The sequence below is a fragment of the Spinacia oleracea genome, chromosome 4 (assembly GCF_020520425.1).
Source record: "Spinacia oleracea cultivar Varoflay chromosome 4, BTI_SOV_V1, whole genome shotgun sequence".
Classification (NCBI taxonomy): domain Eukaryota; kingdom Viridiplantae; phylum Streptophyta; class Magnoliopsida; order Caryophyllales; family Amaranthaceae; genus Spinacia; species Spinacia oleracea.
The window spans coordinates 85,631,921-85,649,142 of NC_079490.1; the positions used below are offsets into that span (position 1 = coordinate 85,631,921).

The 17,222-nt window shown below is 40.5% G+C and overlaps 1 protein-coding gene across 1 annotated transcript; it reads right to left on the reverse strand.

The window, feature by feature from the left end:
- Positions 1–9,952: 9,952 nt before the first annotated feature.
- On the reverse strand, positions 9,953–15,561 carry LOC110796390 (protein HLB1-like). The gene is made up of 11 exons (XM_056841934.1): positions 15,490–15,561; positions 15,119–15,169; positions 14,989–15,018; positions 14,794–14,856; positions 14,603–14,668; positions 14,318–14,446; positions 13,905–13,940; positions 13,186–13,305; positions 11,592–11,777; positions 11,203–11,275; positions 9,953–10,135 (listed from the first exon to the last, which is right to left on the reverse strand). Exons 1-11 carry the CDS (start codon positions 15,559–15,561, stop codon positions 10,014–10,016), a joined length of 948 nt encoding a protein of 315 aa, XP_056697912.1. The 3' UTR covers positions 9,953–10,013.
- Between the last annotated feature and the right edge of the window lie 1,661 nt (positions 15,562–17,222).

Below are 17,222 nucleotides of genomic sequence, written 5' to 3' on the forward strand. Positions count from 1 at the left end.
TTTCCACGCCCAGAGCTGGGCGCCTATATCTTTAACGCCCCAGCCTGGGCGCTGAATCTTTCTGCTAGCCAAGTTTTTCCCAGATATAAAAATAAGAAAGAAACACTTATGAATCCTCGCATCGAACGAAGTAATAAGCCGTGCAAACCCACGTAGAAGGTGCTACACTTGTCCAAGCACCTGAACGAGACGTGATGAAGTACTCCAATGCAAAAAATAATAATGATATCCCAACACCTGGAGGAATGTTCTAAGACACGCTGTTAGGCCACACAAGCCTACGTCGCACCATAAGTTCAACCATCCCACGGTACAAGTCTAAAAAAAAGAGTAAGGCATATTGCACTAATGCGGACACGACTAAGAGTAAGAGGCAAAGACTACTTATCGCCCAAATTCAAAATGCAAGCCCCACGACTTCTACATTAAGGATTAAAGGTAGCAAAACATTACCGATAGCTCGCACCTACACGAGCGGAACCCCAAGGCATATTTCTCGAAAGAACCTACAAAAATCGTATGCCAAAAGGAAGCATCCCAACATGCATACTTGGGGGCTCCAAGCTACGAAACAACCATAGCAAAATAAAAAAAAAAATCTCGAAGCAAATGTTTGAACAATCGAAAGGGCACGATGTTTGAGCCCACCTCGTGAATGGGCCTGAACCCTATCAAGCTTCTAAGTAAACTATTCAAAATAAGTCATTGCTCAAAAAAAAAAAAATGATTCAAACAAACTGATTAATGGACCGCACACAACGGCCATTCTATGAACGCTCGTTCGCACATACATATCATCTTTTCTAAGTATCGAACATTTACGAACGCGTTCAAAAGAAAAAAAAAAAGAAAACGAACGAACAAGAGGCCAACTGTGTCATCAAGAAACCTCGCCAGAAATTATTATCAGCTCCCAACGCTGGGCGCCGAAACCTTTAACGCCCAGGCATGGGCGCCGAAAATGATCCCAGACCCAAAAAAAAGGCTCTGACTTCTATAGGGCCCTGCCATGTTCATTCGACTTGAAAATTGTCGATTTCTTTACTGAAAGTCGCACCTCACGGCTTTGTTAAGAGTAGCACACCACTACAAAGATCGCTCGCACTTACGAGCACAATCCCAAACACGATCAAGGACATTACAGAATGCATATCCCCAAGGAACCTCTTCAACAAGAAATGACCGTCAAGCACGAATGCTTGGGGGCTCGAAAGAAAATATATACTTCACAAGAGAATATGCAAAGTTAAAAATAATATTCCCAGACTACGCTGTACGAAATCCCGTGTTTGGATAATCTCAAAAGATAAAACCAGATTACGACCTCAAGACAAAGGTCGCCGTTGATACTTATACATAGTCCCCTAATCAAGGACCCAGGTAGTGGAAAAATTGAGCCGTAAAGACTAGCTCAAAAACCATGAAAAGATGATGACCACAAGACAAATGGCGGGGTCTGCGTCACTAACCGCGCAGGTCCTCAGTTTTCGAAAAATAAAATCTTCAAATTCAAAACAGGCTCGCCATCTTTAGCCGGCGGGGTCTACGTCACAAACCGCGTAGGTCCTTATTTTCAAAAAAAAAAAAAACACCAACAAACAAAATTCAAAATAGGTTCGTCCACTTCTATCGGACGGGGTGTCCACCCATAGCGGACAGGTTCGCCATCTTCAGCCGGCGGGGTCTACGTCACAAATCGCTTAGGTCCTTATTTTCAAATTTCAAAACAGATTCGTCCACTTCTATCGGACGGGGTGTCCACCCTTAGCGGACAGGCTAGCCATCTTTAGCCGGCGGGGTCTGCGCCACTAACCGCGCAGGTCCTTAGTTGCTGCAGTGATAACTTTTTCTGGTTTTCCCTTTTTCCAAAAATTAAAGGACTGGTTTTCCCTTTTTCCAAAAATTAAAGGACTAGTTTTCCCTTTTTCCGAAAATTAAAGGATTGGTTTTCCGTTTTTCCAAAAAAGAGCGATGTGCTGGATTTTACTTCGTTTTACGTCCTATAAAAACAAGGGGGTTTTCTCGTTTAGCTAGCCCCGAAAATGAGAATCTTTAAAAACATTTAGCTTGGCCAGGCCCAATTACACTTTATAGCTTTGATTTCTAAAACATCTGTAGCTACTCCCAATGACAAAGTGAGGGAGTTTCTGCGCACCTTTACATCCTTCCAATGACAAAGTGAGGAAGTTTCTATACTATCCGTTGACAAATCCCAATGACACGTGAGGGATATGTCGACACTTCAAGTGATGACCCTTAAGTCAAATGTTATCACTCGGGGGCTCGTGAGACCCTCGCCAAAATAGGTCACCATGGCTTGTGCGACGCACTCCGTCTAATACTTTGACCATCGTCTTACTCCAAGACTCAGTCAAAGTGGGGGCTAACTGTAGACACCTACTTTTGTCCCCATTCCCGAAAGGGAAGGTTCGATGATGAGAACATAAATCTCCACTTGACAATGCATCTCCTATAAAGTAACGAATCTCAATCCCCTTTTCATTTCACCCGAAACATGCTATTTATGGAAACCTGCTAAAAATAGTGACTGCCGTAATGGGTAGTTGTTAAAAGTGGCAAGTCATAAAAGATAGAAACCTGTCAGAATTAGGTGTTACACTCCAACATAAATCCTAAATGAGATAGAAATTGCGAGAGAATCCTATTCCTAATACGATTCGAAAATAAGCGTTACGTATTAATTAAAATCCTAACGAGCCTAGAGTTCGTAACGGGCCCAGACGCATTCCGTCATAAAATTAATACGCACTAAAAGACTCGATTAAGTCTCATGCACTCCGGATTCTAAGAGTCCGAATCTGACAAAGAAACGGCTCAAACATCAATTTCAACGCCCAGCCCTGGGCGCTGAAATTGCCTGGATCCTATTTTCAACGCCCAGAGCTGGGCGATGAAATCTTCGGCGCCCAGCCCTGGGCGCTGAAATTACCTGGGACGTGTTCTTTCCTAATTCCTCGTGAATTAGAGTTCTACAATTCTATCTTTCCACGAACTCTTTTCTATAAATAGGGCCCTAAGTTCGACGTGAAAAGAACACAACACACAATTATTATTCTGAGTATTGACTCTAAACCCCTAAGCCTAAGTCTCACGCTGCAAAACTGATCACGCGTTCTGTCGCAATCGATCCAAACATCGAACAGAACGTATCCTGTCCTATAATTTGAGATTCGTTAAATAAAAGGAGAAATAGAAAAGTCAAAGTGGTTAGTTTTCTGAGAACCGTGACGCACCTCTCAAGGGTGCGTCGTAATGTGTCCCTCTTCCATGGTTTAGTTGCTTTCCTCGCCCTTTTATGAACTGTTAAACTAATTAAATCTGATTGTTCTATCACGCCTAATAAAGATAATATGTTGGGAAATCGGATTATCATGCTAGGTCCCTTAAAACAATCTAAATCAGATAATCGCGTTCGATCTAGTACTATATGTTGCATATTGTTAAAATCAACTCAGATTAGTTTAATAGTTAACGCATGTCCCTTCAATTATTTATGCTGAGCTAGTAAGGATATCCTGCCTCTGGAGTTATCGAATAGCGAGTACTCCTCTCGGTAGTTACAGTCCCCCGAACCCTCAATCTCTACCTTGCGGGTGTATGTTGAGAGATCCCCACACCAGGGATCACAAGGGAACCTACGGCCATCGTGGTCAAACATAATTGCACTCCCTTTATGTCACGATAACTGGGTTTTGTCAGTTTTTCTCATTGTCATTAAAAACTGAATGGCGACTCCTATATTACTAGTCAATTGGGTGTAAACTCACAGGAAATCCAATTACACTTGATTTGACAAAAATAAACATCACACCCACGAGGGACAAGGTCACGCATTAGCCTCGTGCTTTTTCGACCCCCTCACACCTTGTATTTTGTTATATTTAGCATGTGCGGTGATCAAAGTAATAAAGAAATTTCTTAGTGTTAGATATCATTTTAAAACAAGGAATTTCTTTTGTTCTAGTACATATCTTGTTCTTTTGGCAACTTCAAAACAAAAGAAAACAATTAACTTCACTCATTTTCTAGATTTTTGGCCTAGATAATGAGGCTTAGTAAAAAATTAAAACTACCCCTAGAGACTTTCAAAATACAAAAGTAATTAAAGAAAGATATAATATCAAGGATATTTTTCATGATGTTGAGGATCCCTTGTTTGCAGTACTCGGATTTCGTAGAGATTATAGAGCATACCATATTCCTATTATCGGCGAGGATCTCGATTCGTGATTATGTCGGAATCTCTTCCTTCAAAGCCATCAACATGGCTATAACTTCCATTTGTAAAGGAGCATTTTCCCTGACACAACTACTTCCTTGAAACTTGACATCATTGTCTTCCAACAAATATCAACCTACTCTTGCTCGTCATTTGTTTTTAGCACCTGATCATGATACCCCAATTTCCAATTTCCAAGTCTCATATGTCAATATTTTTATAGGAGGAGGGCCATTGCGGTCTCTGATAGACCAAAAGGACACTATAGGGTTAATAAGAGATTTGTGGGTTATATGTTGAGATATCTAGTGCTCTATGGCCAAACATCTTGCAACATTTTCCTTAATTAATCTGATAGTAGATGAGGGGTTATGATGGGCATTTCTGAGCATGATTTCATTCATGTGTGCCCAAATTCTCCACAGGATAGCAAACAACACCTATATTTTTGGATGCTGGTCATCATCGCTTTTCCAGAAGAGGCGCATATAGTGTCTTATCCATTTCCCAATTGAAATCCTTGCTTGACTAACTCGTACGTGCCAGAGCCCATGATTTCACAATCCTTAAACAAATGTTCCAATTATTACTTTATTTCTCCATTGTAAATTTTGCTAGAGTCGTCTCTATCAACGGCTCGTCATTTGAGGCTGGTACTCGAAGGCAATTCTTTATCAATTAATTTTTCAACCAAAAAGTAACCAAGAACTGGGATCCTTTGTTTCTACAACTTTTTCCATAAATTAATAATCTCTCTTGCCCGATACTCTAAATCTTGAAGAAAATAATAGCCTTGTCTTCGAATTATATTGTTCCACATGATTACATCTTCTACCACATTATTATTTTTGTGAACTGCCGTAAGTTGTCGTGTTGATTCCGTATCTAACAAGGTCTAAATTAAGATTAATTTACATCACCCTTCTTTATTGACAAGGTTCTAAACCAAAGAACATTATGAGACCGTTTCCGATTTTTTGGTAATCCTTGTATATATCCGAAGCCTAAATATATCTCTCAATACACGTTTGTAGTCATCTCCTACTCCCATTCTGACTCCCTCTTTCATTCGTACTGAAGCTCGCACAAGGTTGCGGGTAGCTCCATGAAGATTGATGAAGAAGGCTCTCCCTCTGCACTCATTCTATAGGTGTTGTAAAATATTTTCCAACTAGAACTCTGATGAGCGACATTTATGTCGCTCTTAGCTTAGGATTTTAGTTTATTTTATTAGCATTTTATTATTATTTTTTCTTAGTTTTATCGTTTTAAGTTCGTTTATTGCATTTTTGCATTTATCGTAACATTTTCTCGTCTTACGTATATTTTAGTCGTTTTTGCTCTAAATATGCCTTTTGTGCGCATTCTCATCGCGAAAGAGTCATTTTGAGTATTAGGGTGTTAATATTGTGTCATTATGCTTGTAGACGAGTTATATGTTTTACGATTTGCAAAAATGTTAAACAGAAATATTTTGATTTTCGATTATTAATAAATGCTCTACGATTTTCATTGATTTTGCTAGGTGAAGCAATCTACTTAGGCTGCCTACAAAGTGCACGAATGACAGCCCGCCCTTCAGCATTGTCACAAGCGGCCACATCATGGCACAACAAAAAGCAGCCACAGCGTGGCACAACAACAAGAAGTGCAGCAAGAGCACAGACTAGGCAGTATAGCAGCCAAGTGCACGAACAGAACAGCCATAGCTGTGCACTCACATCAATGCACGAGCTGCCACTGCAGCAGCCTTGTGCTCACCTTTAAGCCATCATACAACAGCCCTACAGCAACACGAGCATGGCAATTGCCCAGGCAGAACACGCAGCAGACCCAGGCAGGACAACAACCAAGTGTAGACACCTACTTTTGTCCCCATTCCCGAAAGGGAAGGTTCGATGATGAAAGCGTAAATCTCCACTTGAAAACGCATCTCCTATAAAATAACGAATCTCAATTCCCCTTTTCATTTCACCCGAAACCTGCTATTTATGGAAACCTGCTAAAAATAGTAACTGCCATAATGGGTAGTTGTTAAAAGTGGCAAGTCATAAAAGATAGAAACCTGTCAGAATTAGGTGTTGCACTCCAACATAAATCCTAAATGAGATAGAAATTGTGAGAGAATCCTATTCCTAATATGATTCGAAAGTAGGAGTTACGTATTAATTAAAATCCTAACGAGCCTAGAGTTCGGAACGGGCTCAGATGCATCCCGTCACAAGGTTAATACGCACTAAAAGACTCAATTAAATCTCAAATACTCCGAATTCTAGGAATCCGAATCTGACTAAGTAAAACAGCCCAGATCCTATTTTCAACGCCTGGCTCTGGGCGCCGAAATCTTCGGCGCCCAGGCCTGGGCGCTGAAAATACCTGGTACGTGTTTTTTCCTAATTCCTCGTGGATTAGAGTTCTGCAATTCTATCTTTCCACGAACTCTTTTCTATAAATAGGGCCTTAAGTTCGACGTGAAAACAACAACACACAATTATATTTCTGAGTATTGACTCTAAACCCCTAAGCCTAAGCCTCACGCTGCAAAACTGATCACGCGTTCTGTCGCAATCGATCCATAAATCGAACAGAACGTATCCCCTCCCAAAATTTGAGATTCGTTAAATAAAAGGAGAAATAGCAAAGTCAAAGCGGTTAGTTTTCTGAGAACCGTGACGCACCTCTCAAGGGTGCGTCGTAATGTGTCCCTTTTCCATGGTTTAATTGCTTTCCTCGCCCTTTTATGAACTGTTAAACTAACTAAAATCTTATTGTTCGATCACGCTTAATAAATATGATATTTTTGGGAAATTGGATTATCATGCTAGGTCCCTTAAAACAATCTAAATCAGATAATCGCGCTCGATCTAGTACTATATGTTGCATATTGTTAAAATCAACTCAGATTAGTTTAATAGTTAACGCATGTCCCTTCAATTATTTATGCTGAGCTAGTAAGGATATCCTGCCTCTGGAGTTATCGAAGAGCGAGTACTCCTCTCGGTAGTTACAGTCCCCTAAACCCTCAATCTCTACCCTGCGGGTGTACGTTGAGCGATCCCCACCACCAGGGATCACAAGGGAACCTACGGCCGTCGTGGTCAAACATAATTGCACTCCCTTTATGTCACGATAACCGGGTTTTGTCAGTTTTTCTCATTGTCGTTAAAAACTGAATGGCGACTCCTATATTACTAGTCAATTGGGTGTAAACTCACAGGAAATCCAATTACACTTGATTTGACAAAAAGAAGCGTCACACCCACGAGGGACGAGGTCACGCATTAGCCTCGTGCTTTTTCGACCCCCTCACAGTGGCGACTCCGCTGGGGGTAGTGAAGGAAATACTCGTGCTAGTAGGTAATCAAAATAGCCGAGGGGTGAAACGATCCTACCCCGCGTTTATTTCCCCATCAAGTTGGGACGACCTGAAAATCAGCATATTAATGTGAACGGGCAGAACCACATAACGAATCTTGGCTCCCTTGGTGTTTCATCTTGGGAGTTGGGACTAAGGATACCCATTGCCAATCGGGGGGTGCATACGCTTCGAATGTTGTCCACTCGGCACTTTCGCTAGTAGTACACTCGTCCCAAACCCAATTGCTCTCCCATTAGGTCCCTCTCGCCTGCATGCCCCCTTGGCTTGCACTTGCGGGTTGGCCTCTTGAGCGAAATTCGTCTGTTGAAGACACTACCTCGACTGGGGCATGTGTTGGATCTGCGATAGAAGCGGTACCAAGCCAGGCGCAAATAACTACCCATAGAAGCCTATCATAAACTACATGACATGTTATTATTGCCTCATGATGGAATGTTACTTATGTGTAGCGAAATATATGATTGTGTGTGACAAACTATCCTAGAAAAACCAACGACCTTAAAAATTGCCCAAACAATCGTAAACCAATTTGCCAAAGAGTTATACCGAAATACGTGTTCCGCAAACCCGAACGATCGCCACAAAAATAAGCGACGCTCGGGATGGCCTGTAACGAATCCCACAAACGCTGCACGACGCGTAAAGGACGTTATTAGGCAAGCACGCAAAATCGAAGTCGCATAAACAAAAGTAGACGCAAACAGAAAACAAGAACCAGCCAGGGACGCATTTTCAACGCCCCTGGCTGGGCGCCAGAATTTCTCACGCCCTACGCCCTACGCTGGGCGCTGAAGTTGCTGCTTGGCCTTCTGGTCAGGCGCAGCAGCCTCGGTGCCCGCGCAAAAGGAAAATACGTAGCACAAAAAAAAAACGTCCGTAATAAGAATTGCTACGAGGGCGTAAGAAAAGCACTCGATTCTAAAAGCGACTCATAAAAAAAGAATAACTCTTTGCGTCGTTGTTAGGCCTCCTACGACGAAAATGCTCGGCACCAAAACCGAACATGCTAATAATTATGAATGTCACATGGGCAAGTGTTTCGAAAATCCAAAGAATGACCAAAAGAAAGAACTAAAAAGTGTACCAACAAAAGAAAGAGTGAAAAACCAATAGAGAGAGTCGAAGTCTAGACTAAGTAATACTTGAAACTTTGGGACCTAAACTTTAGCTTATCTTATGCATAGGACTGGTCCTGCCACTTGGTGCCGATCAGGAAATCAACGGTTAGTGCGTCTCGAAGATACATCGCCAACACCAGGTTTAGTAACTCCAAGCTCCGTCCGTCATCCCTCATTTCAAGGATCTCCGCTTCCCCAACCTCGATTCGCACCCTCAAACATGTCCATCGAAGAATTGCAAGACCAGATGGCTCAAATGACCCAACTCATGGGCCAACTGAAAATGGAAAACGAAGTCTTAGCGGCTGCACAAGCCAAAAATGACCTCGATAACGAGAAGAGGATTGAAAAAATGGTCCTACAGCAAACCATGGGAAGCAAGTACTTCTCCCTCGATCCTGAACCTTTTCCTGGCAAACTACAAGAAAAGTTTAGTTCATCTGACTTACCAAAGTTTAAAGCCACGGACAATCCCCGTGATCATCTATTGAGCTTTGTGAATGCCATGAACCTGAAAGGCGTGGACAAGTCCATGTATTTACCTGCCTTTCCTTTGTCCTTGAAACCTGTGCCGCTGAAATGGTACTATCACCAGGACCCTAAGCTCTTCCCCACTTGGGAAGACTTTGTCAATGTCTTCATCAAGCACTAGTAGAAAAAACCCTTATTGCAGCGGGCTTTTAGACCCCTGTTGCAGCGTACATCGTATGCTGCAACTGGGGGGCCTGCAACAAGTCTGAACTTGTTGCAGCGTACAATGTTCGCTGCAAAAAGTGATTTGTTGCAGCGGGCTTTTAGATGTACGCTGCAACAAGTGCCAAAAAATTGGCAAAATTTTGGACTTGTTGCAGCGTACATATAAAAGCCCGCTGCAACAGACCCAACTTTTTGCAGCGTACATTTATTTGTACGCTGCAACAAGTCTGAATTACTCAATTTTTTGCAGCGTACATTTATTTGTACGCTGCAACAAGTCTGAATTTTTGCGAAATTTTTTTCCCTTGTTGCAGCGTACAACATATATGTACGCTGCAAAAAAGCACTTTTGGCGGGAAAATTCTAATTTTGTTTAGGGATACCTAGAGTGCCTTGCACCAAATATAGAAACCTGTCAAAACAATAATAGAATAACGCAACCTGTATAACAAATATAAAAACAACAACTGGAGTTTTGTATACTATATATCCCAAAACCAAAGTGCACATATTACATTTAAATATATGTTCCAATTTCAACATAAACATACATTTTAATATAAAATTTATTCTATAACAACTAAACCAACTCGATCAAGCGCGCTAAAGCCAATAATAAATACTTGTTGGTAAAAAACTTAGCCCATTGCTCACGAACCACATCAAATTCCTCGCATAAGGCGCAATCCTCGGAGTGTAGACCTTTACAAAAACAGAAATTTAAATTAAACATTAGATTAAATACAAATTAAATATCACATTTTAACATTCAAGAAACTAATGACAATGTCCTAATAGTCTAAAATGAGTCCTTAAGTTCTTTAGTTCAAAGTTGGGAGCGAAAATGTCATTTTAGCCTAAATATGACCTATAACGACCCAATGAGCCTATAGGTGCATAAATAGATTGGAACGAGTCTTAGATCGTTAAAATTATGCATATTAAACATGTAATAAGTTTTAAATGAGTCCTTATGTTCTTTATTTTAAAGTTGGGAGCGAAAATGCCTTATTTTAGCCTAGATATGACCTATAACGATCAAACAAGCATTAAATGGGTATAAGTAGATTAGAATAAGTCCTAGAAACTCAAAACTAAGCTTATTAATCATATAATAATTTAAAAATGAGTCCTTAGGTTCTTAAGTTCAAAGTTGGGAGCGAAAATGTCATTTTAGCCTAAATATGACCTAAAACGACACAATGAGCCTTAAATATGCATAAATGGATTGGAACGAGTCTTATAAAGTTAAAATTATGCATATTAAACATGTATTAAGTTTAAAATGCGTGCTTAGGTTCTTTATTTTAAAGTTAGGAGCGAAAATGCCTCATTTTAGCCTAAATATGACCTATAACGATAAAACAAGCATTAAATGTGCATAAATAGATTAGAATAAGTCTTAGAAACTTAAAACTAAGCATATTTATCATATAATAAGTTTAAAATGAGTCATTAGGTTCTTAAGTTCAAAGTTGGGAGCGAAAATAGCACTTTAGCCTAAATATGACCTATAACGACACAATGAGCCTTAAATATGCATAAATGGATTGGAATGAGTTCTAGAAAGTCAAAACTAAGCATATAAAAAATTGATTTCCTCAGGAAATTCTACATAATATACATTGATTTCTGTGATTAAACATTTCTATGCTACACAACCCAATTAAAAGGGAAAAGAAAGCGTACCGATAATACAATTAATACATTTAACAAAGAGTCAAAGACTAATCATCCAGTGATTACACCAGCCAAAACATCACTCTTACCTCGAGCAAAAATTGTGTAAACTAAACGAATTGCATCCAGCCAACCATCCAAAGATTCCCACGAGTCAGCTACCTAAGATGTCCAGTGAGAGAACAGCAGCGTTATAAGGCCAAATTTCCAGTTATCGTCATAACAAATTGAGAAACAATCAAGGACCGCTATGGAAAGAGCCGGCTACCCTTGTGAATGTTAAGCTTATGCATTTAGTTTGTTTCGTAATATATGTAATGGTCTATAAGGACCTTAATTTTTTGTTTAGTTTGTAAAACTTTTTCATTTCAGTAAATTTAACCCTATGTCAAAATAAAAAAATAAAAAGACATTGAGGAAAAAGAATCATTGAGATGTATGGAAAATGCAGATATAAAAGGTAAAAGAAGTTGCTAACCAAGTATACAGGTCCGTGTATTGTGTCAATGAAGAGTCCAGCCCCAGGTGGTAAAGTAAGATCAGCAGATGCTGACACTGAAACAATGTCAGGGATGTCAACTTTGACGGCTCTATTTTTTATATTTGGCCCATCTACTTGCTTGCTAGAAAGACTCTGCCGTGATGTCTTTTGTTCGGATACAATCTGCATTAGAAAGGGGTGGTTCAGTAAGAAACATTACTTTCAACCATCCATCAGATTGCACAATGGTCAAATATCTCAACATATCTCCATAATCTATACCATTATCCAACTGCCTGAGTCAAGATGAATGTCATGTCTCCACATATAATTGAGAAAATCTCAAGAGATATCTATCTTAGTTACACACAGCAATAGATAGGTCCCCATAAATTTTAGAAAACCAATTAAAGAAACTACCATATAACAAGAACTTGATAGCTCTCCATCGCAAGTATCCATAGGTGAAAATTCCAACTAAAGTAACTTTCAGATGCTAAATCAACCCCAAGGATGAAACGAGTACAATACAGTATCCTTGCAAGTTTCTCAAGTCAAGATAGAGAAAGGGAGAAAGAGAGGCATTGCTAACTTCACTGCAAGACGTTGGAAAACAAAGACAAACAACAATCAATATAATTTGGGAAATTCTACATGGTGGTCTACTGGTTTGGAAAATTTTACATGGTGGAAAATAAATAAATTAAAGGGACCCAAAAAAATTATTGTTCTGCAAAAACGATCTATTTATAGAAGTTAAATTGTTGAATATAAACGAGGTTGGACTGGGGAAGCTGTTGCTGGAGAGGCCAAGCCGATTTCTCCGAGTCAGCTTTGTCAGATCCATGAGAAGAAGAAGAAAAAGACATCTCGATTCTTTTGATGTTGCCAAGTTTGCATTTGAATTGGTTGGCTGGTTCGCTGAACAGATTGGCTGGGGAATAGCTCGTTGATAGCTAAACTGGCTTGCCAGCGGAGACGTGGGCTGCGTGTGGTTGTTGCCTTGTTGGTGAAGATGGAGAGAAGAAGTGGTGAGATTGGGTGGTAGAGTGGTGGGTGCGGTGGTGGGGTCAGGTAGCGCGATGGGGTTGGACTGGTCGGTGGGGTCAGGTGGTGGCGTGGGGTGGTTAGGTTGGTTTGGATGGTGGGTGGTGGTGGGAGACTTGGAGTGAGGTGTATTAACTAGAGGGTAGGTTAGTAATTATATTTAGGGTCAGAAATATGGTAAATTAGTGGTGGGTTAGCCATAACTTTAGTTGATAACGACACTTAGTGTATTAAGCCATTACCAAGAAAATGAAACTTTTTAGTTTCCACCATGTAGAATTTCCCAAACGAAGAGGTCAGGATGTAGAACTTCCCATATAGTTTTCATCAAAGAAATGTATTTGTTACTATATGAAAAGATATCACATGGAAAGATGTTTAGAAAAATAGGATTATTTAGCTAAACAATGCTCTAAACGCAATGCAACTGAGCCATGGAAAGCACAACACCTGAAGTGTCTGATTAAATATTGCCTGTCTAACATCCTGGAGTGTCTGATTAAATATTCACTTTCCTTCCCAAGCCAGGAGATAGTGAAATTACCTGATAAAGACCCTCATGGTTAAGGACAAATTGTGTCCGCTTCCAATCACTATGGGGGCCTATTGGATTTCCTGGAGGTGGAGCCGTCAGATATCCCACTTTAAGATAGGGCAAAGGAAGCTGAAAAATAGATAAGAGAGATTTAGAACAAATCATGACTTAACACACTGCAAAAGGAGAAGCCTTGTGTTAACGTCAGGGAGCAACACAAACCACTATATATGAAAATGCATAAAGGTGCATGTTTTGTCTGCAAGAACATTTCCTCTTTCCCCCCCCCCCCCCCCCTCCCCCCCTCCCCGCCCTCTTCCTTGAAACACTGGATTATCTCCAGAAGCAACTAGAGTAACTAGAGTAGAGAACTAAATCAAACAAATATCAATTGAACCATAATTTCTGTCCCTAAAAGGTCAAGCTTCGGAAACAGAATTTTAAGGAACGTCTCTACTATATTCCTTGATATGTTTTCACTTGACATTCATGAAAGGTGAAAGTTGATCAAAGCTCTGGGAGTGTCCTTAAACATACACAAAGTACTTGATAATTTGATTCGGGTAAAGCCGTAAAGGGATTACCTATTGAGGGGTGGGGAGAGGGTCAAACTAGCATTGAGGATAACTAAATGGAAAGTAGAATGTGGTTTTTACAGTCACGTAAAATGCTGAAATGTAACTAGAACTATGTACACTTTCTGTTGATTTTATGTAAAGCACTCTTACCATAGAACGGACTAGCCTCAGTGCACTGCGGTAGACCTACAAGTTTAAAAGCAAAACCAAAAAAACTGTCAAAATTACAACTCAACAAGAAACCTCGTCAGAGAAAACAGATATGATGCAACTGTTTGCAATAGGAATACATTGGCCTAGCATAATGATTTTGCGTTATAATTTTTCCTTGCATTTCTCCAATAATATTCTGAGCTTGAAAGTTGTATCAGGATGAAAAATACAAAGCGCAAGAGCCCAATAGGTCCAATTTCAAGAGACAAAAAAACACCCACCAAGAATTCTACCAAAGCAGATTTAGGAAGGTTGAGGTGTATACAAGCCTACCCGCATCAATGTTTCGTGAGGACCGCTGAAGAGGCAGGGAGGGTGAAGATGAGAAACCAGAATTGCAGAGAGCTTACCGAGTAATTTGGCTTCAATGCGTGAGCAGCTGCAATATAGACAGCGCACTGACTATACAAGTCATTGGGCGAAATATCATTATGGCTGACTGATCCCCCGATTCTTAGCAAGTCCTCGGCTAAGCCATACTGCAAAACCAAAATATACATAACTCACCTTATCATCCGATCTCAGTGACCGTGTAACCCTTCAATACAACACAATATCCAGATGATAATAATAAAAGAAAGAAGAAAGCACTGGACAAGCATTGCTAAAACAGAAAAGAATAATTGAGGACTAACCAAAACAGTTCCGAGGTTGTAAATAGCCCTATGAAAGTCAAACTGCAACTGAATTGCTGCACGGAACTGCATCAAGGTATATTACAGAGAATCAAATAATAGTGAAGATTCAATAATATTCATAATTTCGTATGTAACCCACACCTAAAATCATTTAGTTATCTTGGGTTTATCAAGTAATATGTTTGCACCTTACTAATTGCCGTCTTAACAATGTTATGCTTTTCCTTAGCAGGGACTATCGCACTGAGTTCCTGTATCACAAAACAGGGAATGGTAAAGCCAAAGTCTGAGAGCATTGTACTGCCACTAACTTTCTAGTGTAAAAAAAATGCATCTCAGCCTTTCCTTTCTGCATTTCTCACTGTATAGATGAGAAATATTACCTGCAGTGCAAGTCCCCAGTTGTTAAGCGCCTGGAAAGGAACAATGAGATTGTTACAATGACAAAAATGAACAGAAATCTAAAGAATTGTAGTAAAAAGATAAAATAGCCAAATACAAAAAGAAAAAAACCTGGGGACTATTCCAATTCAACTGCACAGCTTTTCCGTAGTAATCTGTGGCCTGAAAGGAAGATAATTAGGTCATAAGGTCTACTTAAATAATACAAAGCAAAAGCCTAAATATTCTACTTTCATCATTTCATAATGAGTTAATATTTCCAAACACCCATAATTTGTAAGAAAATAGCATCAATTGTGTTCTTGGTACATCCAACAATAAGTGAACGTCAAATGAACAACTCAGAGAAAAGGTCACCACTTTGCTTCAGAGATTTATGATCAATACAGCTTCTGGAAATGATAGGATGAAAATACAACAAGACCATAAAAAATGAAGGTAAAGAATTATAACATGAAAAATCACATTTCAATAGTACGTACAATGCAATTAACAACAGTCAACCCACCTCCCCTGCTCCACCCCACCACGACCGCCACCACCACCACCACCATTCTCTAATTCCAACACCGCCCCATCTTTATCTATGAATAAACCCTAAAAAACGAATTGAACAAACCCTAAAAACGAATTGAACAAACGAATTGAACCGTAAAAACGAATTGAACAAAAGAATAGAACAAACCCTAAAACGAATTGAACAAACAAATTGAACAAAACCTAAAACGAAGCACAGAACTCAAAAAAATGAATTGAACAAAACGGCATCTGCAGAGGAGGCGAGAAAAGAGACCCACCGGCGACTGGCGAGGAGGCCAGAACCACCGACGACTCGACGAGGAAGCTAGATTGATGACGCAGGAATGGTTTTTTTTTTGAGGGGGGCGACGCAGGGAAAGCTATGGGGAAGAAGAAGGGAGTTGAGCGCGCGCGAGAGCTGAAGTTTTGAGATGCTTAATTTGTTCTGAATTACTCCGTAGTATAATATTGCAGCGAATTTTTTTATCCGGGTTATTGCAGGGGGCTTTTAAATGTACGCTGCAATAAAACGGGCTATTGCAGGGGGCTTTTAAAATGTACGCTGCAACAAACACTTTTGCAGGGAACAATTAAATTGTACGCTGCAACAACCATTTAAATGGTTTGACCCGCGTTGACCAACTAGTTGTTGAAGCGTATTAATACATGTACGCTGCAACAAGGGGGCTGCAACAGGGGTTTTTTCTACTAGTGAAGCAATACTCGTCGAACATAGATTTTCAAGTCACCATGCGCGAGCTGGAAGTTCTCTTCCAAAAGAAAAATGAGGGTTTCACAACCTACTTTGCTAGATGGAGGGATCAGGCGGCCCAGCTAATCATTAGGCCTCCCGAAATAGAATTGGTCCAAAAATTCATTGACAACCTGGACCCGGCCTACAAACAACACCTTAGGTACCTGGGACTTGACACTTTCAAAAGAGTTTATGGCGTGGGAATAAAAATCGAGGATGATCTCGCAAAAACAATACAAAGTAAACCCGCATACAAAAGCAACACCTACAACAGGGGAAACACGTCCCAAGCCCAAGAAGTCCATGCCGTAGAGGAGACTCCCGCCCGAAGAAGCCCTGGAAGATGGGTCCGAGACCGAAAGTTTGCCCCACTCGGGTCGACTTTGGTACAAGCCTTTGAAAGACTAACCAATCAAGGAAAGTTGAGACCTATAGGCCCCACCCGTGACCCTCCTGTCAAGAGCAAATATTGGGTCGAAGGTACTTATTGCAAGTTCCATCAAGGAAATGGGCATGACACCGAAAACTGCTGGAACCTAAAAAATACAATCTAGGACATGATAGAGGACGAAGTAATACCTCTCCCTAACGTTGGCAAACCCAACAACAACAAGAGCCCACTCGGCTCTTGTCACATCTCTCTCGACCAACCAGAAAATGAGAACTTTGACCCTACGGTGTACATTACGCCTCAAGGTGCACTACTCGCTGTAGTCCCTATGGATCGAATCGAGAGAGAAGTGTGCGGTGTGTGGGATGATGATGCTGAAGATATTTACCTATCTCAAGTGTCGGGCCAGGACCTCTTTACTGAAACTTGGCCCGGGCATGCTCTCATTGACACCACCCCACAGGAGCCCGAGGTCGACAACCTCACCCGATCCGGAAGAATATACCAACCGGATATTCGCCCACCTCCTATGGACGATATCCCAGTTAGGC

Coding starts and splice junctions, on each gene's coding strand:
- LOC110796390 (XM_056841934.1), bottom strand. CDS start 15,561: ATGGTGGTGGTGGTGGTGGCGGTCGTGGTGGGGTGGAGCAGGGGAGGT. Junction 14,447..14,602: donor ACAACCTCGGAACTGTTTTG/GTTAGTCCTCAA, acceptor TTGGTTTTGCAG/TATGGCTTAGCCGAGGACTT. Junction 11,778..13,185: donor ACCATGAGGGTCTTTATCAG/GTAATTTCACTA, acceptor TTTCTAATGCAG/ATTGTATCCGAACAAAAGAC.